Here is a 25,661-nt window from a genome sequence, read left to right on the forward strand (position 1 = left end):
TAAGAAATTATTTAAATTTATTTAATTAATTATTATTGCACATATTGAAAGAATATATATAAATCTATTAAGGTGAATTATTGAGATTAATTGAGGTATAATATATTAAGATATTAATATACGAAATTGTATATATATATATATATATATATATATATATATATATATATATATATATAAGGATATTTTCCAAGGAAGCACTAATTTTTTTTTTAAAAAACCATAATACAAAATCGATAGAAGAAAAAAAATGCCTCATTTTGTTTTTTTCCCGTCGCTACAAAATCGGCCGACAAATCGGTGCCCGGATAACGGCCTCAAACGCATATGAGCGGTTCGATCGGGAACAAATCGCCGATGTCCTCAAAACAGTCGTCCCCACCCTGCCACGTAGGCGAGCGGAGCTCCAAACCAGAGCCGAGGAAAACGTGGCTCAGCTCTTGAGATGCGAAGTGTATACGAGCCGAGTCGTCGTCGATATGGCTCGGCTCCGCCGCGGCGAAGCCGAGGAAATCGTCGTGTAGCGTAGCCTCCTCCGTGGGCAAAAAGCCACTGAACTGCCACGGCGAGAAGGCATCGGCGTTATCCATGGATGCCGCGGTGGGGGAAGTGACGCCGCGGAGGACGGATCTGGGGGAGGAGAGGTCTTGCGGCTCCTCCCCAGAGTCGTAGCCGCCTCCGGACATGGAGGTGAGGTTGCTGGTGGAGAGACGCTTCTTTGGAGGCAGGGGCGGAGGATGGGAAGGCAGCAGCGCGGGGACGGCGGTCGCCTTCTGCGAGAAGTTGGTGGCGGCGCCAGGGCCGCGGAGTCGTATGGCGGCCGAGTCGTACACCTTCGCCGCCTCCTCGGCGGTGTCGAACGTGCCGAGCCACACACGCACGCGCCGCCGCGGGTCGCGGATCTCGGCCGCGTACCTGCCCCACGGCCTTCGCCGGACGCCCCGGAACTTGCGCGCACTGCCATGGTCGTCGCCGCCAGCGGCCACGGAACCAGGCGAATCCACCGCCTTCTTCCTCTTTCCGGCGGCCTCGGGGCGGTGCTCGAAACGAATCTCCTGGACATATCGGCGGACGCGTCGGCCCTCGGCCTCGTCGTCGGAATCAGTGGCCTCGCAGTCGTCGCAGAAGATTCTGATGGTGCGCGGCCCAGCGGCCTCGCATTGCCGGTGCCTGCAGCGCGACGGGAAGGCCATGGTGGTTACCTCGACGTGTTCCGTGCGCTTAACAGGCACCATCGACGGCAGCGCTGCATCCATTTCTTAGCTTCTTCTACCTTCAAATTCTTGCTCAATTCCTTCTGCAAATCAAACTCAAACCATCCAGAACATCAACAAACACAGCCATGCGAATCAAACGTAAAGTGTCAACAGAAAACAAAGCGAGGCAAAAGAGCATGACAAAAAAGGAGAAGCAAAAGCAAATCATAAGAAAGGAGCCAGAATATTTCCGGCAAAGGTATGGCTCGAAGCACAAATCCGACATCCGCTTTGCAAATAAAGAGAAGCGACAAAAAATTAGCTGAAAAGTTAAGGAACAAAAAAACGAGAGCAGAGGAGGAATGGAGGAGGAAGCAGAAGCACATGGGGTCGATTGATTACCGCAAGAGGGAAGAACGAGACCTGTGGCGGTGGTAGAGACACAGAGAGAGCAGGATTAGCTGGTTGTCAGGGGGGAGGGGAGGAGGAGGAGGAGGAGGATGTGGAGGCGGCAGGAGCACAGAATTCAAGCAAACAGGGGAACCGAGTGGGCGAAGAAGAAGATAAAGCGAAGCAGGAGCAGAGAGAGAGAGAGAGCCTTGGGGGTGTGCAAATGGGTATCCGTTTGGGTGCTTTTTAGTTTTCACTGGCGCGCTTGTCCAATTCCAGGTGTCGCCGTTGCGTTGTAGGAAGGAAAATTATTTATTTTTTGATTTATAAAAAAGATAAAATTACTTATTTCATTAGCCGGTTTTACCCCTCATGAATATATATATATATCGATTTCTAATGTTAACCATTTTTTTTGCCTCAATTTGTTTTAATAGATGAGAAAACGACAAAAGGCATCCGACAAATAACGAGCCGCCGCATCCGGTTGGGCCCCACTCTGCTAGTGACCCGCTCATTTGTCAGTTTAGCCCATGGGCCCGGAACCTACTTCAGTTTTTTTTTTTTTATTTGATAGGCAAAAATTGAAAGGACATCTCAAATTAAAAGGAAACATCAAATAAACATCATTCTAAAAAAAAATTTCAAATAGACACTCCATTAATAATTATTAATAATTATTATAATATATATAAATTATTAAAAAACTACTACAATATATAAAAACTACTCAATAACAACTATAATGTATATAAAGTGAGTTTATAATTTATAGTTTACACGGTATAGAAACTACTAAATAATTGTTAAAATGTATAGAAGTTATCTAATAACTGTTACAATATATTTATGGTGAGTTTAAAATTTAAAATTTAGGGTTGTAATAGCTATATAATAGCTTTTACAACTATTTTAAAATAATTTTGATGAAGTTTAAATATTTTTAATCCAATTGATAAATAATATTTTAATATAATATTATTCAAAGATTTTAAATTTTAAATCTTAAATTCATCCTAAACACATTATAGCAGCTATTGGGTAGCTACTACATGATGTAAATCCTAAACTCACTCTAAGCATATTGTAACAGCTATTAGATATTTTATATACATAGTAATAGTTATTGTATATCTTCTACACAATATAAATCTTAAATCTCAAATCCTAAATTCACTCTAAATATGGTGTAGCAGTTACTCGGTAGTTTCTACATGTTATAGCAATTATCGATAGATACTGCAACAACGTTGGATCAAGAGTATTTTAAAAATAAAATCATTTTGGAGCGCGCTCATTTGACTTAATAGAAATGAGACATCTATATGACGATTTTGAACGCCCATTTGATTTTTGTCCTAATTTGATTCAATTTCCTGATATGAGATTATGTGAGTGCTTTATATTTAAGTAAGTGTCCGAGTTGACTCTGGTTCAGTTGATTCCATAAGTTCTTTAGATAAGCCAACTATGAGGTTTTTGCACTAGTGGTCAAAGTGACATCTATCCATACTTTAGTTGTTTTCATTCAACCGATCGTATTTGAATTGTGTTAGACACGACCTAGGTATGACCCAAGCATAGCTTATGTGTGGAATCCAACTCAAATATTTAAATATATATATATAAATAAAAATATATAAATATTAAAGTTAAATATATACACATATTTAGAAATACATTTTCATTCTTTTTGTCGAATTTTTAACATGTGCAATACTCTTTAGTGTCATTAAAATTCTATTCTCAATTTGCACTTGGTGCTTTTTTTTTAAAAAAAAATTACCCTCATAATTATAGCAATAGGAACTACTATGTAAAAGCCAATAAATATATTAGCAAAATACAGACATTACAGATAATAAAAGTCAATAAAAACAGCTTAATCCATTCTAATAAATAATTATTTATAAGTAATTCATATTCTATGTTATAATTTAGTAACTATAATTTTTGTTCATAGCATAATTTACTTTTGATTATATTTTACAACTGTTTTTATTATATCGTATAACTATAATCCTTATAAATAAATATAATAAGGAGAGATTTTTTTTTTCCTTTCTATTTCTTCTCCTTTTAGTTTATTTGATTTTATTATTATGTATTAATTGTTTGATTTAATTGGCGGACTTCCACCTGCTCGCCACCTCATCCAGCGCCTGGAAGGCTGCGCCGCCGTCCCCATGGCCCCTCAACGCCGCCTCCTGCAGCTCCGACACCCGCCGCCGCGCAGCCTTCCCTTCCTCCCCGTTCATCAGTTCTTTCACAACCCGTGCCACTTCTTCGCGCGACACCAGCCCACCTTCCGCCGCCCGCGGCCGCAGCGCGATCCTCGCCCCTTCCGCCAGCATCACCGCGTTCTGCCGCTGCTCCGCGAAGAGCGGCCACGCCAGTATGGCTACTCCCGACATGACGCTCTCCAACGTCGAGTTCCAACCGCAGTGGCTCAGGAAGCCGCCGGTGGCGGAGTGGCCCAGCACCGCCACTTGAGGAGCCCACGACGGGACCAGCAGGCCCACCTCGTTGGTCCGCTCCACGAACCCGGCGGGCAGGAAGCGGAAGGGATCCGCCTTGCTCTGGGCCGTGAAGTAGGACTCGCTCACGTCGCCGTCGTCGTTGGGGCTCCGGACCACCCACAGGAACCGCTCCCCGCTCATCTCCAGACCCAGAGCTAGCTCCGTCATCTGCACCGTCGACAGGGTCCCGGCGCTGCCAAAGGACACGAACAGCACTGACCCGGCCGGCTGCCGATCCAACCACCGCAAGCAGTCGGCGTCCTTTTCGCCCTCCGCCGACAGGAGCCGCGTCAGCGGCCCGACGAGATAGACTGGCGGCCGGCCAGGCTCGTTCTGCCTCAGGACCTTGGCGGCGCCCGGCTCCAACGCCTCGAACGTGTTCACGATGATTCCCTCGGCGTCCCGGTATTGGCGCCCGTGGTGGAGCATCCACCGGTAGGCCTCGCTGGACCGATCCTGAATCGGTTCGAGCAACTCCGGTCCAGGGACCGGTACGCAACCAGGGAGGCGGAGCGGCTCCGGGAGATCCCGGTACTCGCAGGCGACGGAGGCGTCGAGCTCGGGGAGGTGGAGTAAGATCGAGAGAGTGAGGAGATTGGAAGGGAAGAACATGTAAGGCGGGACGCCGAGGCCGCGGGCGATAGCAAAGGCGTCGGTAGCGAAGATGTCGCAGACGAGGGCGACGAGGTTGGAGGAGGCCTGGAGGCGGGACAACTCGGTGCGGAGGAAGTGGCCCGAGCGGGAGGCGGCGACGCACATGATGGTCACGATGTGGGCGTCGGCGGGGAGGTCGTCGAGCGGGACGGCTGGGAGGGCGAGGGAGGCGATGGCCGGAGGGAGGGAGGAGAGGACGGCGTCCTGTGCCTTGGAGGCGGAGGCAGCCAAGGTGATGATGGTGACGGAGAAGCCGTGGCGGGCGACGAGGATCTTGGCAAGCTCCGTAAAAGGAATAAGATGTCCGGCGCCCGGCGTGGGAAGCAGCGCCAAGTGAGGAGCCGCCGCGCCGCCGTCGCTGAAGCTCTTCGCCTCCATATCCAGAACCGCACGTATTAATACCCACCAAGTGTTCGAGCTTCTGCCTCAGAGAGGTCGATGACTACGATTCGAGTCCGTGGATCAAGCTATATACACATCTAGTTGTGGGGTCAAAGTGATTCGAGACGACATGGCCAAATTGTTCCAAAATGCCAAACTTGGTACGGAAAAAAAAAAGAAAAGAAGGAAGAAGAAACATACTATTCTATATGTCCCATTGCAATTTGCAATTATGCGTCCTCGTGATAATAACAGAGAAGTTATTCCAAATAGAAGGGCTTCCCTCCTCTCCTTTCGATTGAAGATTATGATAACAAGTCGATAATAGTGAAGTTCGACATCATTCTCTTCAGCACTGAGTTCCTAAATAATTACTACGCACTAGCTACTTCCGGAATCTAATGAACTTGATTGTCATTTTCAAGTGGAGCGAGTTAATTAAACTTTTCTACCAAATGCATACTCTCTCCCAATCGATCTGAAACGGATGAAGATTGAAGGAAACTAAACGAAATTTGGGTAAAAGGAAACTGATGTTCTTTCCCAAAGACAACTATCACCCTAATCTTTATGTTGATCTACTGAACACGAAAATTGCAGCTCATGAAGGTAATTTTTGTATATCGCAGCAGGGAGTGCAGTATGGTAAGATTAACAGAGAATTTGGCAAAGGATTGAACTAAACAAATGAGAGAATCTAATAAAGGAGCACACTGGTTAGTAAACACGATGAGCACTAAGGAGAATAAAAGTGAAAGAAACCATAATTTTTCTTCGGGGAGTAAAAGACGATGGACCGGGAATATATTTGTCGGCCGCTTTGTAGTATATAATATTCATCATATTGTATTTTTTTTAAAATAAAATGGTTTTATCTATGACTTTATAAGATTACTTTTATCTTTTACATATAAGGGTAAAATAGAAATTTCGACTGATTCTAATTCTATAATTTAAGCCAAACCAAACAACATTAATGGGAATAATATCCATTCCAGTATCAATACTAAGCACTAAAAATTCGATAATTATTTTCATTGCCATTAACCTCTTAATTAAAATCATTACCATTCCATTACCGAATATATACCAAGCGCCCCTAATTTTTTAAATACAGCAGTGCATGTTTGCATCAGGTAAACTTTGAATTTAAAATTTAATTAATTCATATATTCTATTTAATTTTTTAAAATTATCTCTACTTCGTACAATACACTCGGAATTGGTTGGCCGTTCCCGACCGCCATTGACCAACTTCCCATTGTCTTTATAATTTTGGTCCCCCAAACCCCCAAAGACTCCTCTCTCTCCCACCACCTACCGTTGACCAACCTCACCGCCTCCTCTTTTTCCCGATCGGATCGATCGAGCCATGGTCGCGGCCAAGATCGCCGTCTCCCTCTCCGTCGTCTCCGCCCTCCTCATCCTCTCCGCCGCCGCCCGCCTCGCCGTCCCCTTCTCCCAACTCGGCCAAGCCGACCGCAAACGGGCCGATGCTGCCCTACGCGAGGAAGTCGTCCCCGCCGACGGCTTCCGCGTCTACGACATCTCTGCCGGCGGCACCGTCGTCCACAGCGGCAGCAAGATCGTGAGCGTACGCCTCGGCCAACAGGGCGGCGGTGATGACGCCAGCAGCCACAAAGGGATAGTCATCTCCTACGGCAACGACATGATCTCGTCAGTTCCGGCCGGCAGGGACGCCAGGGCAGAAGATGAGATCGAAAGTAGCTGGGCCCAGTGGTTCTCGAATCTCGGGAAAGACCTCCAGTTCTAACAAGTTCGTTCCCTAGCTATTTGATCCACCAATAAATTTCACTTTTTTCTTCAAAAAAAAAAAAATACAAATACATATATAATATCATAATTGTCTGTCTGTGACTATATTGTGCAGCTCGTTGAGTATTTGTGCTTGTATGATTTAAACGCATGCTGTGTTCATTTTTGTGCTATCAATTCTATTTAGTTTTATGGTAGCTCCGCTCCCTAAAGTATCTTCTTAACTTTTTCAATCTTTGATTGAATTGACATTGATTTTGATAGAGTTTATGAATTGGAAAAAGAAATCTCTTCTCTTTCTTTCAATTGTCGATTTATACCACTCAAATATATATTTTTTAAATTTAATTACAATTAAAATTTCACATCAAATCTATCTATTTTGATTTCACATCAAATCTATTTTTTCTAAACTCTACTTTTTCACATAGTTACACATTCATAAAAATTTAAATAATTTGATTCCATCAGTAAATTTCATGTTAGATTCAATAGATTCTATATATATCTCCAAAACGGTATGATATTGTCTATTTTGAACCCACGCCCTAATAATTTTATTTTTAGACTATATCCAAAAGGTCTCATACCAATACAGATATCTCTATCTTATAATCTCATAATTTTTTTCATATATTTACAATATGAGACTTTGATTATATCCAAATAATCTCTCAAATAAAGGATCATGGGATCCCCTCCTTAATAGTGTTGGTGCAAGCTGCACTAGATCTGACCCTAGAGTTTCGATGTTTGGCAATACACTTAGGTCTAGTCAGTTTGATCAAGGGTTGATCCAAACAAGACCTGATGTTTGGATGTGAGTGAAGTCTAGTCAGGTCAGTTTGACAAGATGACTAGCGAGAATTCCTAGTTGGTTAAACTAGACAGTGGAAGTCCTGATTTAGAAGATTGGGCAAAGAAGTCCTGGTGAGTTAAGCTAGGCAGGAAAAATCTTAGTTGTAGGTTATGCAAAGGCAAGTCCTGATTTGGAGGATCAGGCAGAAGTCTTAGCAAGGTCAAGTGCACCAAGTGCAAGTCCAGACAGTGTGAGAAGGACTGAGAAGCATGGCAAAAATCAAAGCAGGTCTGGAGGACCAAGGCTTGGTGCAAGTCTAAGCAATCAGGTAAACCGATAACCTAACAGCAAATCCTGAAGGTCAAAGATTATGACTAAGTGGGAAGTCCAACAAGTCCGGAAAAGTCTCCTGAATAGAGTGGATAAGGGTGCGTTCCTAGTATGGGAACATTACACGTCAGATCACTAACCTAGAATTTTGGTAGAAATCCAAAGTTAGACCCACAAGATAAAGCTTAGGTTGCTTGTATGTTTGTATGCTTGTCTTGCAGGAATCAAGAGCTTGAAGCAAAATGGAGAAAGCATAAGTGAAAGCAAATAGAGGCAACCGAACCAAGTCTGAGGTCAACTTAGGTTAAACTTGAGTCAGATAGACTCTATCGGATCCAGTTGATCGGACGGTCCAGGTGACTCGAAGGTGGATCCAAGTGACTTGATCTGGAAGACTCAGCTCGGATAAGATCGATTTGATCAGATCTTATCCAGTTGCTTGGAAGAGGCTATATAAGGAGGATGAACATGTACAACCAAAGTACAACTTCTACAAGCCATCCTCTTCAACTAGTGGTGCTACTAAACACGAACGGAACCAGATTCGTACAACCGGGGAAGATCCAGGAAGAGTGTACGGCGCTCAGGACTTCCAGATCGGCTTCAATTGTTTGGTTACTTTCTTTAAGTCTTATTGTTTCAATTTATTGTTATTATTATTTGGACTGTAAGACGGGTTTCTCCACCCCTAAATGTTCGAAAAAGAGACCACTAGTGGACGGACACCTCCCGTACATAGGCCTTGGAGGTACTAACCTAGACTTGGGAGGTTAGGAACCAAGTAAAAAATTCGTGAGTCCCTGTGTTTGTGATCTAATTTTCGCTGCTTAATATTTATCATAGAATGAGCGAACGAACGACGACCGCGCTATTCACCCCCCCCCCCCTCTAACGCGCATCCACGATCCTACAAATGGTCCCAACGGACCTCTTACTAGGAGCCCTAATCATTCTTTGTGAGAGTCCCCACATGACATCACATAGATATGCTCTGATACCACTGTTTGATATGATGAAATCCTCATATCTCCAAAACGGTATGATATTGTCCACTTTGGGTTCACACTCTTATGGTTTTATTTTTGAGTTTTACCCAAAAGACCTCATACCAATCCAGATACATTCATCTTATAATCTTAAAATTTTTTCTATAAATTTCTAATATATAACTTTAATTGTATTCCAATATTTCGATTAAAATTTACTGATCGACTCAAGAGCTTCGATTGCATACCCTAGTAGCGTCAAAAGAGAAAAAAAATCTTCAGTAAATTTTTTTTTTTGATTGGATCCGACTTGTTGTCTTGATTGAACTCAACTCAGTATTACTTAATCCTAGTTTATCTTAATTTTAACTTCCAACACAATTTGACTTTTGAATTGTCGTAAATAATGTTTAATAATTTATTATATTAAATAAATAAATAAATATGTATATATATTTAATTTATTAATATTTATGAATAAAAATTATAAATTATTCATTAATAATATGTATGAACAAATAAAAAATCCTAAATAATTTATAATATTATACTTATTAATTAATCAAATAAATTTAAAAATATAAACATCTTAAACAATCAAATACTAAACAGCTCATGACAAATCTAAACTAATTAATTCAACCTCTTAGAAAAAATCAAGATAAACTTAACCATCATTTCAAATATTTAATTTATTTTAAACTCAACTTAATTTAATTCGATTATTTTTATAAAAATAAAATAAAAATAAAAGTTACTTTCTAGCGCTATTCACCCCCCCTCTAGCGCGTATTCCGATCCTACACCATCCTCTTCAACTAGTGGGGCTATTGAACACGAACGGGGCCAGACTCTTACAACCGGGGAAGATCCAGGAGGAATGCGCGACGCTCAGGACTTCCAGATCGGCTTCAATTGTTTAGTTACTTTCTTTAAGTCTTATTGTTTCAATTTATTATTATTATTATTTGGACTGTAAGACGGATTTCTTCGCCTCCGAACGAACGTTCAGAAAGGAGGCCACTAGTGGACGGGCGCCTCTCGTACATAGACCTTGGAGGTACTAACCCTGGGGTTAAGAACCAAGTAAAAAATTCGTGAGTACCTGTGCTTGTGATCTAATTTTCGCTGCTTAATATTTTTCATAGAATGAGCGAACGAACGACGACCGTGCTATTCACCCCCCTCTAACGCGCATCCACGATCCTACAAATGGTCCCAACGGACCTGTTACTAGGAGCCCCAATCATTTCTTTGTGAGAGTCCCCACATGACATACATAGACATGCTCTGATACCACTGTTTGATCTGATGAAATCCTCATATATATCTCCAAAACAGTATGATATTGTCCACTTTGAGTTCATGCCCTTATGATTTTATTTTTGAATTTTACCTAAAAGATCTCATACCAATACAGATATCTTCATCTTATAATCTCAAGATTTCTATATATTTCTAACGTGAGACTTTAATTGTATTCTAATATTTCAATTAAAATTTGCTGACCGACCTCAAGAGCTTCAATTGCATACCCTAGTAGTGTCAAAAGAGAAAAAAAACTTCAGTAAAAAAAAAAAAAAATTGATTGAATCCGAACTTGTCATCTTGATTGAACTCAACTCAGTATTACTTAATCCGAGTTTATAGTAATTTTAACTTCCAACTCAATTTGACTTTTGAATTATCATAAATAATGTTTAATAATTTATTATATTAAATAAATAAATTTAAATATATATATTTTTAATTTATTAATATTTATGAATAAAAATTATAAATTATTCATCAATAATATGTATGAACAAATAAAAAATCCTAAATAAATTTATAATATTATACTTATTAATTAATCAAATAAATTTAAAAATATAAACATTTTAAACAATCAAATACTAAACAAACTAAGCGCATGACAAATCTAAACTAATTAATTCAACCTCTTAGAAAAATTCAAGATAAACTTAACCACCATTTCAAATATTTAATTTATTTTAAACTCAACTTAATTTAATTCGATTATTTTTATAAAAATAAAATAAAAATAAAAGGTTGAACAACCTCAAATTTAGTTCAGCTTCTAGTTTAAACCCCTATTTATCACACTTTTACTCCTTTCAATATGTTTTTTAAGTTTCATATTATTTAGAATTTTAAATTCATTTAAGATGCGAAAAGAATAAATTTTTTTCTCTAAACTCTCAATTCTACGTCTTTTCAAACACAAACGAAGAAACTTCGTAACATCGAAAATCCTGGGCAATTATTAATCCACACAGCAGCAAGGATGGCCGGATCCATCTCCGACGCCATTAATGGGTAGCTAATGCTTCCTCAAACTCAGAATGGGAGGGTCAGCGAAGGGCCCGTGCAACCAAGAATCAGCGATCCGGTGGTCGGTCGCCTCCGTAGCGTGCCAGCCATCCCAATCGATGGCGGCGGAGGGCTCGGGACAGGCGCTCGATCCGGGCTGGCCGCACAGGGCACGCACGTCGAAGTGGTAAGGCCCGTCTCCGCCGCAGCAAGCGTTCAGCTTTGGCCGGTAGGTAAATCCTATTCGAGCCAGATCGAGTCATGCTTACGTAATTACGTTGGTGCGTGTAGAAGAAGAAAGCAAGAACGGATCCATGCTCACCGAAAGCTTCGGGGTCCTTGGCGAATTTGATGATGGGCGTGTAGAAGTCCGCGTAACCAATCCTCGCGTGGGGGTGCTCCTTCCTCAGCTCCGCCACCGCGCGCCGGAGCAGTCGGTTGTGATACCTGATCAAGTCGTTGGCCCTCCTCAAGCATCCCGTGCCGGGCTCCAACTCTTCCTCCCTGGTGCCGTTCAGCAGGGTGAGGATGCTGGCGAAGCAACCGGACGGCGGGTTCCCCGGCACCACCAGATTCACAGCCCCGAGGTCGATCAATTTCTGCGAGGATTAAAGAGTTAGCGCCTTCCGTGGTGCTCCGTTGCGTGCGTACGTACTTATGGGTGATCATAACCTCCGTGGCGTTCTTAATGGCCTCGACGACGGTGGGCACGTAGGCCGTCACCTGCTGCTGGGTCAGCTGGTTGAACGCCCACGGGGTCAGGTAGTCGTTTCCGCCGATCTCTCCGACCATGAACAGAGATTTGCTCAAGTACTTCTTGCATCCTGCGATTGGATAAACACTTTAATCAATCAAGATCTGGTTTCATGGTCAGTGAATTTCTTCGCTGCAATTGGTCGATGATGACCTTCAGTGGTGTTGCAGAGTGAAGGAATGAGCCGTTCAAACCACTCAAGCTGGACACTCAACGACAAGTTAGTCCCGACTTCGACGCCTCTCTCCCGGAAGAAGGACACGTCGAGAGCGGTGGCGCTGGTGACGGCGAAGCTTGCGCCCTTCGCGAAGCTCTGGTCGTCGCGCGAGAGAAATGGCGGAAGCAGAGGAAGTCCGAATGCCTCAGCTGCATTATTGCCTTTTTTTTGTTTAATTACGTACGTTGATTCAAGGGAAGAGATCGTGCTGGGATTAATTACCGATGAAGTCGACGATGATGCGGCCGTCGGAGAGGCGGCCGGTGGGGTGGCCGAAGAAGGTGATGCCGTAGGGAGGATGACCCATGTTTGGGGAGGAATCGGCGTTGGCGATGAGGAAGTTGCCGGTGTCGGAGAGGGAGTCACCGAATTGGAATATGGCATCGAAACCGTTGTGTTTACAGTAGGAGAGATCGAAACACGAGAAGAGGAAGAGGAAGAGGAAGGAGATGCAGGCGGAAGGATTCATGGTAGGCTAAAGAAAGTCAATATGTTTACTGAAGGATTAACTCTGAATTGTGAATATATATAATAACATTGCAAGTTGGATCCGTTGACCTGATTGCATGCATGCATGTGATATATGTGATGTCATATCGTGAGAAAGTCAACATGCATGTGATGCAAGTTGGATTCGTTCTCGACGGTTGACTTTGGGTTCGTTAGTTGTTAAGTGTTTGTTGTCCAGATCAAACTGTATCTATTTGGATCTCTAATTTTATTTTAATCTATAATTTCTTCCATTCAACCTTTGATACTCATCATGAAAGAACGTGATGCGGAAATATCGGAGATAGATGACACGGCGTAGGAATAATAGAAATAATTTATTAGAAGTATTTTCGTCTTTTACGATTAAAGTCAAGTTTAATTGTATATCTCCTATCATTCTACAGTTTAGAAGATCGCTTCTAATTGTTAAGTGTTTGTTGTTCAGATCATACTGTATTTTATTTTAATCTATAATTTCTTCCATTCAACCTTTGACACTCATTATGAAAGAACGTGATGCAGAAATAACGAAGATAGATGACACGAAGTAGGACTAATAGAAATAATTTATTAGAAGTATTTTCGTCTTTTACTATTAGAGCCAAATTTGATTGCATATCTTCTATCATTCTATAAAATTAATAGGGTTTAGAAGATCACTTTCGATATTTGTACGTGAATTAACGGATCCGATAATTATCCTCTACATCAATTGTTATCAAAGCCGAGTTAATCTTGTGTCAATTGGGGTCAAACAAAAACTTGTACAGCAGTGACAGATCGATATGTTTGTTTTCTTCTTTGGAATTTGAGTAGCATAAGAGTTGGTGCAACCTCATGCATCACCTAAACTAAAAGGAAGAGCATTGGGAAAATGGATTGATAAATATATCTGAATTGCTTTGGATAAGGCGAGAAAGATAGTAGCCATGTTGGATTTCAAGGTCTAAAATGATCTGGTGCTCTCTGCATCAATAACATTTTCGATGGTTTCTTCCACTTTAGCATCTCAACCACTGGATGAAGTAATTGGTACAAATTTGAAAGCAAAGCCTCACCATTTGGATCGAATAGTTTATAACACTATAAATTTTAATTTTAAAGGTACTTCCACCATAGTATTCAATTTTATATGTAGGACAATTCTCAAGCTTCTACCCTAGAAAATAACACAAGGTTAAACAATTAATATTCAATTTCATATGCAAAAGATGTATTTTCCACCATTCCTATACTCCCTTCTGGGCTTACACCTTTGATTATTGGTACAAATTTAGAAGCAAAGCGTAACAATAAATCACCATTGGGATTCAATAGTTTTATCATGATAACATTATAATTTTCAAGTTTAGAAGTAATTCCTCTATTCTAGCTATACAGTCACTCAATTTCCAATTGCTAACAGTATGTTGTAATTATTTCTTTTTGTTCAAGAGTAATTTATATAAGAAGATGTTTTTCATTAAGCAATTCACTGAAGCATAAATCTAAGGTTGGAGGAGGATAACGATTCATCAAATTACAACAAGCATTTTCAAAATTTGATCGAAGCTTCATCACAAACTAAATTGATCACGCTTGCTAATCTCATGTACAATCAATACATCAACTATAGAATCTTTAGACACTTCAGTACAAACAATATAAAAAATTCAGCTCATAAATTTTGAAACTCATAATAATATTTTTGAATAGATAGACTCCTCTATGTATAATTTACAATCTTACATTCCAATTGAAATCTTCTAATAGAGTATGTTTGATTTTAAATTTTTTAAATATATTTCCATATTATTTGAATAGTTTTATATTATAGGAGTGCAAGTTAAAAATAATTTGAAAAGATTTAATAATCCAATACATCAAGTAGCATCTTTAATTTTCTAATGAACTAATTAAATAACATCCGTAGAGGTTGGATCAACGCCATCAATATGTCCCCACAATTCCTTTTCAATAATATATAATCGAAAATGAAATTCCTATATTGAATAATTTTTTTTTATAAATTTAATACAAAATTCAGATTTCTTATTAGCCATTTTAGCAGATAAAAAAAATAACACAAGTAGAGAAATTAAACAAACAACGCAATAAGAGACAATAAATTTTCTATCATAATATATAGTAAGTTTTCTTTCGTTTCAAAATATCGAACAGCCTCAACCAACGTACTAACGAAATCAAACTAAGCTTGTAATCTACAGTGACTTAAAATTCTAAAAGAATAATAAAAAATTTCAAAACTCTTAAGAGGATCATAATAACTTTTCTTGATTAAATGGTTTGATACTTTGTCTATCATTTCATTGAATAAATAGATGAATATAAGGAATTAAAAGCTGATTTATAAGGATTAGAATATCGATTCCTCTCTATTTATAATCATACAAATTAATTACGATTGATTTCTATTTACAATCTTACATATTAATTAAAAATATATAAATAAAGCAACAGTGCCTTCTTTACCCTCTTTCTGCGGCCTGACTTTATTCTCTGGCTTACTCAGCCCAGCAAGGGATCTGATCATAGGCCACTTGATGTGAGCTTGCTTTATACATAAATTTGTTTAAAATTTTACGTAAAACAGTGTCAAATTTTTAATAAAAGAAATAGTGTGTTGACTTTTTTATAGAGTCAAATGTAGATCATTTTCCATTTGACCTCTTGATGGAGTTAACAAAATTGTATTGTTGTTTCCCACATCAATCCAGTCAACAAAGTGATTTACAAGCTCACAGTACATTAAGATGTAAGACTTTGGAGAGGAAGTTTGCAGCAAACAAAAATTTCGAATTGATTTGGGCTGGTAACCCGACGCAAACACCACCAGCTTCTTTCTTACAAGGCCGCGTGATGCCCGTCCGGCCGAGAAAGATACAGTTCATGCTGCTGCATCGCACCTTATTATATACATTCCATTCGCACTCCAATCGGAAGAACAAGCGATGTGGGACTAAAGATTAGTTATACATTCCAACGCACACCAAAAAGCTAAACAATCGATGTGGGACTAAAGTATCGTAATTGGAGCTCCTCATGTCCAAGCACAGACAAAAAAAAACGATGACTATGTTAACTAAAGATCATATCTTTTAAGCATGAATCGTGGTTGAACCAACTGCTGAAGTCGCATCAGCTTTTTTTAAGCAACACCTCAAGATGATTGACAAAATAATGGAGAAGGTTTTACAATTTCAAATGGTTTTCACAATAATTTACGAAAACTTCGGTCATCTGATCGGCCAAAAGCCCGCGATTGATATACAAATGAAACCTAGATTTCAAATGTTGCTTGAAGTTTAGTTTTCAAGCATTAGCTGGAATCATAGTTCTAAAAATTGAATTGGAACTATGAATTCGGTACATAACAGGTTCTATAACCATGGATGAATGAAACAGAATGGAAATAAAAGAAAGAGACATCTAAACAGAATGGAACTATGAATTCGCATGATAATGTGTTCCAACACTCACTAAGTCAACCAATCACTTCACAAATATGAAACAACTAGACGAGTTATCCAAATAAAAGTATAACTAGCTAGTAACAAATATAATGACATAAGAATGACTGAAAAAGTCATTCAATAATGTTATACTCTATGTCCATCCTACCATACCAAAGCTAACTATCTAATACATATATAACATGAACAAATATAACATATATATTACCTCAAAAGGCTGTTCTTTTTTAATAATAAAATAGATGACATTTTGGTTTACATTTAAAATGGTGTGCCATTTATTTATTTATTGACAAATTTATCCTTTTAAATTCATCTAAATTGTTGTAGTCTCACTCGTCCTTCTTTAAAAAATTAAGTTGATTACTTAATCGGTCGAATATACTTGTTTGAGTAAACTCATAACACAATTTTATTCAGAATTGCTACTTAATTATATTTTTTATAAAAATATTATAAATTATAAATTTTTAAAAAATTAATAATTTTAATTAAAATTACTTTATAAGTTTGTTTGAACGTGCTGATTGTCATTTTTTTTTTTTTTTGCAAAACCCAAAAGGACTTTTTTTTAAAAAAGGAAAAGTTAAAACAATCGTATCAATTTGTTTAAAAAATTATCTAAATTTGATTAAAATCTAGCCAACATTATTATAGTAGTTATTATTCATGGCATAGTTTCAATTGATTTTGATTATGTTAAAATAATTTTGACCAAGTTAATAAAGAATATTTTAATATTTAATTAAATCGAGTGATTTATTTTAATATTTTATAACAGTTAGTTAAATCATAAATTTAAATTTTTTTTTTGAAATAAATATCCTTGCGGGGAACAATAAGAAGAGTTGTTATCGACCAAGGCTCGAAGCATAGTGAATTTATGTAAAACAAAACAATAAACGTATATTAACGGGACACTTCACAATAATATCACGATCAATCTCATTCTACTGCTTGAAGACTCGATTGAAAAGGGAAAAATAAAATAAAATAAAGGGATTAATTAACTAACAATTCGGTATCTCTCTACCGACGCTTTCGTGGAAAGCTTTCCACGAGTCCATCGCGCTTTTGATGTACACTTCCGGATCCTTTTCTCCTGTCTCCGGTTTCAACATCGCCTCCACTGCCAGCATCATCTTAATCACAGCCTACACAATTATTACATATATTCATCACTTATTTAATTTCAAATGCGATCTCGATCCGTAACGCAATCAGTGAGTAATATTTATAATTGGTAATCGATCGACTGTATCATGAGAAAATATATATATCTGAGAGGACCATGAGAAGATGAGGACGTGCATCAGCCTCCGAGCCCTTTTCTATGGTTTTTTTGCAGATTTCTTCCGCCGCGTGATAGTCTTTCTGCAGTCATAATTAGTTACGTACGTGTTAATTAGAACGCTGGAATTTAATTTGTCGATCGATCGATAGCATGGGGAAGAGATTCGATCACCTTCGCGATGTGCCACTGCACCACCATCAGAGCAGCATCGAACCTCATCTGCTCATTCATCCAGGACTCGATCAGATTAGGCACGCCGCACGTTCCCTGCAGTTGGAAACAGAGAGAGAGAGGTAGAGCGAGAGAATTGAGCGAGGGGACTAGAAATAAGTTAAGCATCGAACGAACGAACGAACGGACCTTCTTGAACAAGATTTCGCGCACTTCGTCACGCATTGTGCCCAGCACTTGATTGTTTTCAGGAGATTCATCGTCATCTTCATATTCCTTTTCATCAGAATCGTCTTCGATTACGATGTTGCAACAGTCCCCGGTGTTTTCAGGGACTTGTGTTTCGGTCCCTGGTGGCTTCACAGGGGCGGCCGGTGCGGCGCGCGACAAGTAGACTGCGCCCAGCGCGCAAGCTACGGCCAGCAGCTGTCCCGGCCGCCGCCGCCTTCCACCGGCCTTTCTTGTTCCCATCGCGCTCCTTCGGCGGGGGCGCCGCGTGGGAGCAGCGTACGGTGTGATACCGGGGCACCGACGGCTGGGGAAAGTGGAGTCGCCGGCCGGCAACCGCGAGATCGATGCGCCTAATTGCCGGGTGACGGAGCAGGGGACTCCGTGAGCTGATGCTGAGGGACTCCATGAATCAACGAACATGGCGATCGCCCGAAATGGTATAAATGGCTTGTGAAAGGCGAAGGAATAAGGATGTCTTGCTGCTGGTCTCTTCTTTAGCAATTTTTTAAAATGCTAATCTTTCACTTTTCCTTTTCCAGCAAGGGACTGAGATTCCGTTCACTGTTGGCTTAGGCCCACAATTTATGGGAACCACAATGGCTAGATCAATATTAAAGCAAATCTAAATTTAAACCGAATCCAAATGTTAAACATAATAATCTAAATCTGAATTTCAAACTCATTGCCATCCTTAGCCCTGAAACTTATTCAGGAATGCCACATTCTAGCAAATTTATCCGGGAAAAAAAATACTCATCTTCACAATAAGCCGTGGTATGCAAGGCTCTGTCAATCCATAACTGCAAGCATGCAAAGAACACATGCGATAGGAGAAAATTAATCGAAGTACATGCGTACATTGCCGCCGTATTAAAGCAACAACGGAGCTGGCTGTCCTCATGATTCTAATAAGCATATTGACGGAAGCAATGTATAATGTCGCTAAACAAAGTTCACCAAGGCAAACAAAAATTTCTAGATAAAAAAGACTCAGAACATAACTTTTGTTTAGTTTAATGCCTTAGCTCTTGGTGCTTTGCTTCTCTTTAGCCTTCTGGATCTTCAAAACTTTCTTGACGATCTTCTGCTCTTCGACCAAGAAGGCTCGGATGATCCTGGAGATCCAACAAATATATTATAAGATGCATGCAATCTGAAAATTTTTTTATTATGATTACGAGCATATAGAAGCCGTAGCTACCCACCTCTCTCTGACAGCACCTCCAGATAAGACTCCACCATAAGCACGGTTCACACTCCTCCGGTTTCTAGACAATCTAGATCTTCTGTACTGTGCGGGTCTCAAGTGAGGAATCTGGACACAAGCAAAGAGTCATCCCATTTTTCAAACGAGAAAAAAAGGACCTCAACAAAAAAGAGCATTTGATCAACAATAGAAAAGCCCATCACGCAAACCACCAGATGTTTTGAAATGAATTACACTAGACAGTATGAGCACCATGAGTCTTAAGGAAAATAAATACCTGAGAGCATTATCTGTACATCAACAAATTATTACAATACAGATATAATTCCAATTAGCAAAACACCCAAAATCATTTCTCTACAAGAACTTTTATCACTTAAAATTACAAAGGAGAACTTGTAAACTAATTTTTGTAAAATAGTGTCATGTTTATATGCAAAATAGAACACAAAAAGTACAATAAAGTCGGCACTACAATTTTCCCACAAAGAAAACACACCCATGGAATAACAATAAATTCAACAATTTGGAATTACGCTGGAAGCCAAAAGTAGTTCACACTCAAAGGTAACAGATGGCAAACACATTGTACATGGTACCTATCACTAGGTCAGAAAATAAAACATCCTTAAAATGACCACCAGCACACAATTATCAAAGGCTAGACATCCTTCAAAGTCCAAATAGTGTTATCAAAGTTTAGATTTGACAAAGAGGAGAGATGTTCACAATTCTAAGTTTGAATAAGTCTAAAAACAGGAAAACTCTTCAGAGATATAATTACTATTCCTAAGCTACAAATTACATCATGTTGGAGGAAAAAAAACCAAAAACAGTAAATGATCATTCACAATGATTCACTGATCTTACATGAAACAACATTTGTAAGCTCCTAAAGATCCTAAGATCAAGGAAATAGCATCTACAGGCCCACAAAGTTGCAGAAACAAATAGAAGTTAGCAACTGAAATGCAGGAAAAGACATATTTCTACACTAATATATTGATCTTAAAAAAACACAAGCATTTTTTTTCATCCAACTGATCTTAAATGACGTGCTGTTAATCTTGCACAAAAAAATACAATGCAAGTGCCTTTTAATCTTGACACAAAAAATACATAAAATATAAATTATTTAGTAAAACAATCAAAGAAATATGCTGATTAATGTTGTTTTTATCAGCAGGATCTAACTTTTTTACTTCCATATTTAAATTATAAATGTATGGTACTTGAGTTGAGTTTGAGTTGTATTATTTCAGACTTCAGAATTGAATACAAAAACTATATACTAAGAACATATTTGTTAAGCCATGGCTAGGTGAATTATAGCATGCGGTAATTGTTGGGAAGAAAAAGTTACAGAACAGTATTTATTGTAATTTACACTTCATAAAAGCAAAAAAAAAAAAATGCAGCTATGAAGCATTGCATTAGTAACCAAGAAAAGTTCCCATAACAGTACAAGTTTAAAAAAAAAACAAGCATGATAGTTATTAAGTCAAATAAAATTTGAAGGCGAACCAGAAGCAGCCTAAGTGCATACCCCTTGGATTCTCTTTCCAGTCACGGGGCACTTAGGTCCGCTGGCTCTTTTGTGTGTATACTGGTACACCAGCTTCCCACCTACATCAAGAAATCAAACACAATTAAAAACAAGCGATCTATGACGAGGAGTAATAAATACACCAGAAATACACATATGCTAGATTATCACAACCAAAACTGTAATAAATTTACAAGGAACGAACATAAACAGAACGAAAATTTGAACGAACCTGAAAGAAATTTGGGTAACCAACAGAAATCCAGAATGACTTGGAAAAGAGCGGATCGTTACCAGGGGTTTTGACGACACGGGTCTGATTCGATTTGGTGGCATAGCTATGCCTCTTCCGGTAGGTTAACCTTTGCACCATTTCGCCGGCTCTCCCGATCTCAAAGAAGCCCCAACGCCGTCAATGTCAATCCCAGAGAAGTTCCAACGCCGCAGTACGATGTGGTTATAAAAGGGAAGATTCGCTGCGCCAAGGCAATGACCTAGATCCAACGGCCTCCATGAATTCCATCTGACGGTTGTGATCCTTCATTTCTACAATGGGCTGCAGCCCAGGTAAATGAACTGAATTTTTTTCTATTTATTTAATTAAAATATAAATAAATTAATGTTATGAAAAGCCTCTACCCTCAATCATGCACCCTAAAAAAGTTCAAAGGAGCTCAAACAAAAATCTATCTCAATTAACTTTTATTTAATTTTAAAAAACTAGTTTACATAATTAACTTCTTTTAATATATTCTTTCCATAGATTCTTGATAGGTAAGGAAGCAAAAAGAGTAGAAATCTTACTATATTACTTTTCTTTTTAATTTCTAAAAAAATATCAAAAGAACTTGAAGAAATCAATAATCATCATTGATTGTGGGCGAAGCATTCTATTCTCAATATGCTCCTTTATTCCTCCATTGTATTTCTATAAAGTTTGATCACTTTTAATCTTTTTCAGCTACACGAACAAAAACAAAGACGAAGCGTAATCTTTTTCAGTTGCTTCGAGAGATTCAGCCTTGCCAAAATGATGGCGTCCTGCAATACTGCTATTATACTTTCACATGAATCTGATCTATTTTTAATTGAATTATACAAAATTAAAAATCTCATCTCAAGATGGATGGATGAATCGATCAGTTCCACCTCCGGCAGTTCGTCCTGATCTCTCCGCTGGAGCCTGTGAGGGGGCTCATGTCGCCCATCTTGACCATGGCGGCGGCGAAGTCGGCGAAGAAGGCTGCCTTGTTGACGCTGTAGCGCCGCACCAGGTAGTCGTACTGGCCGCCGTCGAACAGCTGCTGGTCGGAGTGCAGCAGCCCCTTGTGCACCACCAGATTCCGGTAGTACTCGTTGTCGAACACCAGCGGCGTCTGCACGTCCAGTGGCGCCGTTAAGGAGTCGCCGCCGGAGGCCTCGCAGCCCAGCTGGCGGACTGCGGCGAACCCGGCGTCGATGTCGGTGTCGTTGTAGATGTGCTGGCGGAAGTTGGCGCAGCGCGCCTGGCCGATGGTGTGGGCCCCGGAGAGCGCGATCATGTCCCCCGCCGCCAGCCCCTTCGCCCCGAAGGAAGACACCAGAGTCGATAGGCTCGCGCCGGGCGGCGGAAGGTTCGCCACCGCCGCGCTCCGGCTCGCCGTCCGCGCATCCCGCCGGCCCAGGTACACCGCCCAGTATGGGCCTCCCAGCTGCGATTCGATCAAATAGAATCCGACCAAAATCTAACCATGCGACGAACTAATTAATAAATTACCGCGGCGACGCTGTCTCTAGCGGCGAGGGCGACGATATCGGCGCAAGACACGGTCCGGTTGCACTTCGCTTCGACGCTGGATTTGACGGCGTCGATGACCTCGAAGCCCCGGAGGGAGTTCATGTTGGGGGCGGCGTTCTTCTCGCCGGCGAAGCTTGCGGTGTCGTCGAGGAGCACCGAAGCGTCGCAGCCCTGAATTCATTAATCAATCACCATTTTTTTCTCTCTCTTTTACCAACAAAACCAACGGCGACTCAGGGAAAGAAATGCACATTCACGAAGCAATCATGGAAGAAGAGGCGAAGCAGAGCGGCGCCCAACGTCGGATCCTGAGACAGCGCTTGGTTCACGACGCGGCGGACGAGGGGTTGCAGGCCAGGGCAGGAGGTGGAGTAGTATTTATGGGAGAGCTGGGCGCCGGCGGCGGAGACGATTAGGAGGAGGAGGAAGGCGGCGGCGGCGGCCGTGGAAGACATGGTGGTCGTGAAGTGTCTCGACAGCGACTAGCGCAGCGTGGCTCTGCTTGCTTTATATCTCTAGCGTCGTGACAACGCGCAAGATAGAACAGCTCAAAGCGGTTTAGTTATAAAAGAAATGGGCACCGCCGCCTAACGCCATCGCCATGCGAGGACGACAACCAGATCTATGCCGATTAGTTTACGGCGAATTAATTCCTCGAATTAATAGATAATTACGGGAGTTGTCGAAATGCTCAGTTCACGCGTTGAATGCAGACGATCGGTCCGCACGATGAAGATGATGAATTAGCGATAATGACAGTAATTAATTAAAGGTGGCTACGGATTAAGATCAGTTTATTTGTTATGGTTAACTGAATTAAGATGATTTGGAGAAAGGAGAAAAAGTTATGGTGAAGCAAGCAATCGATCGAATCAAGAAAGCAATCGGAAAGATGAATTACAGCTATATAGCACTCTGTCGATAGAGCACTTAGCGTGGAAGTAATGGGAACCCTTGATAGACCCCTCTGGTGCTTGGCAACTTCAAAATAACTAAACTTTTCCTTATTTATTAAAAAAAAATTATTTGAGGGATGAATTGTAATCCACCCGTTTTTTGTCCAGATGAAAATTGATGTTCGATTTCTACAGTTTGATTGACCACAAGTGAAGGAATTGGATAATCAACGTCAGTTGTTGAAAGAGAGATTGAATTCCTAAACAAAGGGATAAGATAGATCTTTGATTATCTAAATCTCCACTTAAATTATTTGTTTAATTATCATCTTCCAAACTCTATGATGTGGTAATTAAGACACAAATCCAACCCAATAAGCAATATCTAGTCTTTTAATGGCCAAAAAAAATTAGCTGCAAACTAATTAAATTAAACTATGCGACTGCAGTTGCTAACACAGTCATTAACAAGGGAAGAGAATAAATTCCAGCATTATACACAGTTGTTTCTTCTTAATCACAACTTTATCTCACAAAGCTTTATTTCAAAACTAGCAGCGGTACGGACACGGAGGAATAGATCGACACTGAATTTGAACGGTCCTAATGGCTCGAGGACTTTCATCGTACGACGGCGGATGCGACCGCGTGCGCCCAACTCTTCAGCTGGTCCTTCATGTTCACCACGCCGCCTCCGCCGCCGCCGGCGGCGGCAGCCTGGAACCGCCAATTGTTCAGGAGATACGCCTCCGGCCTGCTCTCCCACGCCTCCGATAGGTACGGCCTCGCGACGGAGACGGAGCCCGGTGCGTCCCCAGCCTTGTTCCTCCGCAGCCCCGGCACGATCTCCAGCAATCGGGGGTCGGCCTCCTCGTGGGAGAAGGCGAAGCCCAGATCGATGAGCCCCTTGAGCTCCTCGAACTCCAGATCCGTCAAGCTCTTGCTCTTTGTCCTCGTCAGCCTCCTCCTCTTCTGCCTACGGTCGCCGTTGCTCTTCGCGTGGGCGGCGCCGGCGGAGGGGCGCGCAGGGAAGAGGGCCTCCGGCGGGGCCTCCTTCCCGGACAGGATGGCCCTCAGCTGGGGCGGTTGGATGGCGAGGGAGGCGGAAGGGGCGGGGGCGGACTCGTGGCTGAGAGCGCGGCGGTGGCGGCGGAGGAGGAGAGGCGGACGAGGCTGCGGATCTGCCGGTGGAGGCGGCGGCGGCGGAGGAGGAGGAGGTGGGAGGAGGATTTGTTGCCGGAACCAATAGAGATCGAGGAGGTGGAGCACGTGCGCGGCGGCGTCCTCCATCGTGGAGGGAATTAGTGGCAGCGGTGGCGGAGAAGCGTGCGAAGGTAAGTAATCATTATGGTGTGAATTAGATGAATTAATTTATTAGCACATTGTTTTTGGTGGGCTTTCGTTTTCCTTGTCGATGTTGGCGACTACAATACAACGATCGAGACAAAGTTTCAGTCATTTTTTTCTAATTAATAAGCCATGGTTGAGGCTGCCCTGTTCTTGTCACAAGGATTAGGGTTCATACCCTGCTCTAATGGGTTTTGTTGGATCCTCAATTTGTGATAGGTGCTTTCTTCTTTAGGGTTAGGTCCTCGATATCATGGGACTGGAAGTTGACCTTCCGTTGGACTTAGGGGTTGACTGGACATCTTCTTCTAGCTCAGGGCAGAAGATTGATTATAAAGTTTTACTATAGGATATTTTTGATATAGTAGTGGGGCGGATAGATAATGTTGACAATGTCATCCCAAATTTTAAGTGGGAGTGAAGCATGATGAAAAAGAGGTAGGCGATTTTGATTATATGGTGATGCTTTGTGTCTACAAAGGCACTTTGCTCGAGAGTGTGATGGCAAGAAACATGATTTATAATGCCAAGATAATCAAGACAATAAAGAAAAGTAAAAAATTTACTTCTGTAGTAGAGTAGAGAGATAATATTTTGTGTTCTTGGGGTATAGTTGAATTAGTTACGATGAAACAGAGTTACTGAAATGGATAAAGGTCAAATCTCGACGAAGTCGAGGCAATGTCCTCCTCCGTCGTGGCCAATTACAACTTCTCGATTTACCTTTTCATAGATGGTTGTGGAGCTGCTGGGGTGACAGATGCCACATTTTGCTGAAGAGATAATATTTTACAACTAAAATGATAAATAAAATATATTAAAGACATAAATCTTTTGTTTTATGGAGAAAGTCTAAGTTAATTTACTAAAGTGATCAATAAAAATAACAAAATAGAGAAAATCTTAATTAGA

General features: G+C 40.8%; 6 protein-coding genes and 1 pseudogene across 6 annotated transcripts; all 7 read right to left on the bottom strand.

Moving 5' to 3' along the window:
- Positions 1–278: 278 nt before the first annotated feature.
- Positions 279–1,694, bottom strand: LOC141811764 (ethylene-responsive transcription factor CRF1-like). The gene is made up of 2 exons (XM_074699814.1): positions 1,599–1,694; positions 279–1,297 (listed from the first exon to the last, which is right to left on the bottom strand). Exon 2 carries the CDS (start codon positions 1,254–1,256, stop codon positions 318–320), a length of 939 nt encoding a protein of 312 aa, XP_074555915.1. The 5' UTR covers positions 1,257–1,297; positions 1,599–1,694; the 3' UTR covers positions 279–317.
- Positions 1,695–3,641: 1,947 nt separating this feature from the next.
- On the bottom strand, positions 3,642–5,137 carry LOC141811920 (hydroquinone glucosyltransferase-like). The gene has a single exon (XM_074699998.1). It carries the CDS (start codon positions 5,135–5,137, stop codon positions 3,707–3,709), a length of 1,431 nt encoding a protein of 476 aa, XP_074556099.1. The 3' UTR covers positions 3,642–3,706.
- A 6,217-nt stretch (positions 5,138–11,354) lies between these two features.
- Positions 11,355–12,784, bottom strand: LOC141812006 (GDSL esterase/lipase At5g45910-like). Its single transcript, XM_074700095.1, has 5 exons — positions 12,538–12,784; positions 12,252–12,464; positions 12,017–12,168; positions 11,667–11,943; positions 11,355–11,584 (listed from the first exon to the last, which is right to left on the bottom strand). The coding sequence occupies exons 1-5, from the start codon at positions 12,782–12,784 to the stop codon at positions 11,355–11,357; spliced, it is 1,119 nt and encodes a 372-aa protein (XP_074556196.1).
- A 4,416-nt stretch (positions 12,785–17,200) lies between these two features.
- On the bottom strand, positions 17,201–18,680 carry LOC141811827 (uncharacterized; annotated as a pseudogene).
- Positions 18,681–18,773: 93 nt separating this feature from the next.
- Positions 18,774–21,154, bottom strand: LOC141811828 (large ribosomal subunit protein eL34-like). The gene is made up of 4 exons (XM_074699885.1): positions 21,024–21,154; positions 20,730–20,809; positions 19,182–19,291; positions 18,774–19,091 (listed from the first exon to the last, which is right to left on the bottom strand). Exons 1-4 carry the CDS (start codon positions 21,100–21,102, stop codon positions 18,998–19,000), a joined length of 363 nt encoding a protein of 120 aa, XP_074555986.1. The 5' UTR covers positions 21,103–21,154; the 3' UTR covers positions 18,774–18,997.
- Positions 21,155–21,740: 586 nt separating this feature from the next.
- LOC141848460 (peroxidase P7-like) lies at positions 21,741–23,093 on the bottom strand. Its single transcript, XM_074736491.1, has 3 exons — positions 22,758–23,093; positions 22,486–22,677; positions 21,741–22,420 (listed from the first exon to the last, which is right to left on the bottom strand). The coding sequence occupies exons 1-3, from the start codon at positions 22,959–22,961 to the stop codon at positions 21,869–21,871; spliced, it is 948 nt and encodes a 315-aa protein (XP_074592592.1). The 5' UTR covers positions 22,962–23,093; the 3' UTR covers positions 21,741–21,868.
- An 848-nt stretch (positions 23,094–23,941) lies between these two features.
- On the bottom strand, positions 23,942–24,997 carry LOC141848461 (uncharacterized). The gene has a single exon (XM_074736492.1). The coding sequence runs from the start codon at positions 24,690–24,692 to the stop codon at positions 24,024–24,026; it is 669 nt and encodes a 222-aa protein (XP_074592593.1). The 5' UTR covers positions 24,693–24,997; the 3' UTR covers positions 23,942–24,023.
- Between the last annotated feature and the right edge of the window lie 664 nt (positions 24,998–25,661).

This window comes from Curcuma longa, chromosome 17 (genome assembly GCF_044706935.1).
Source record: "Curcuma longa cultivar G26 ecotype Majalengka, Jawa Barat chromosome 17, ITB_CL_G26_1.1, whole genome shotgun sequence".
NCBI lineage: Eukaryota > Viridiplantae > Streptophyta > Magnoliopsida > Zingiberales > Zingiberaceae > Curcuma > Curcuma longa.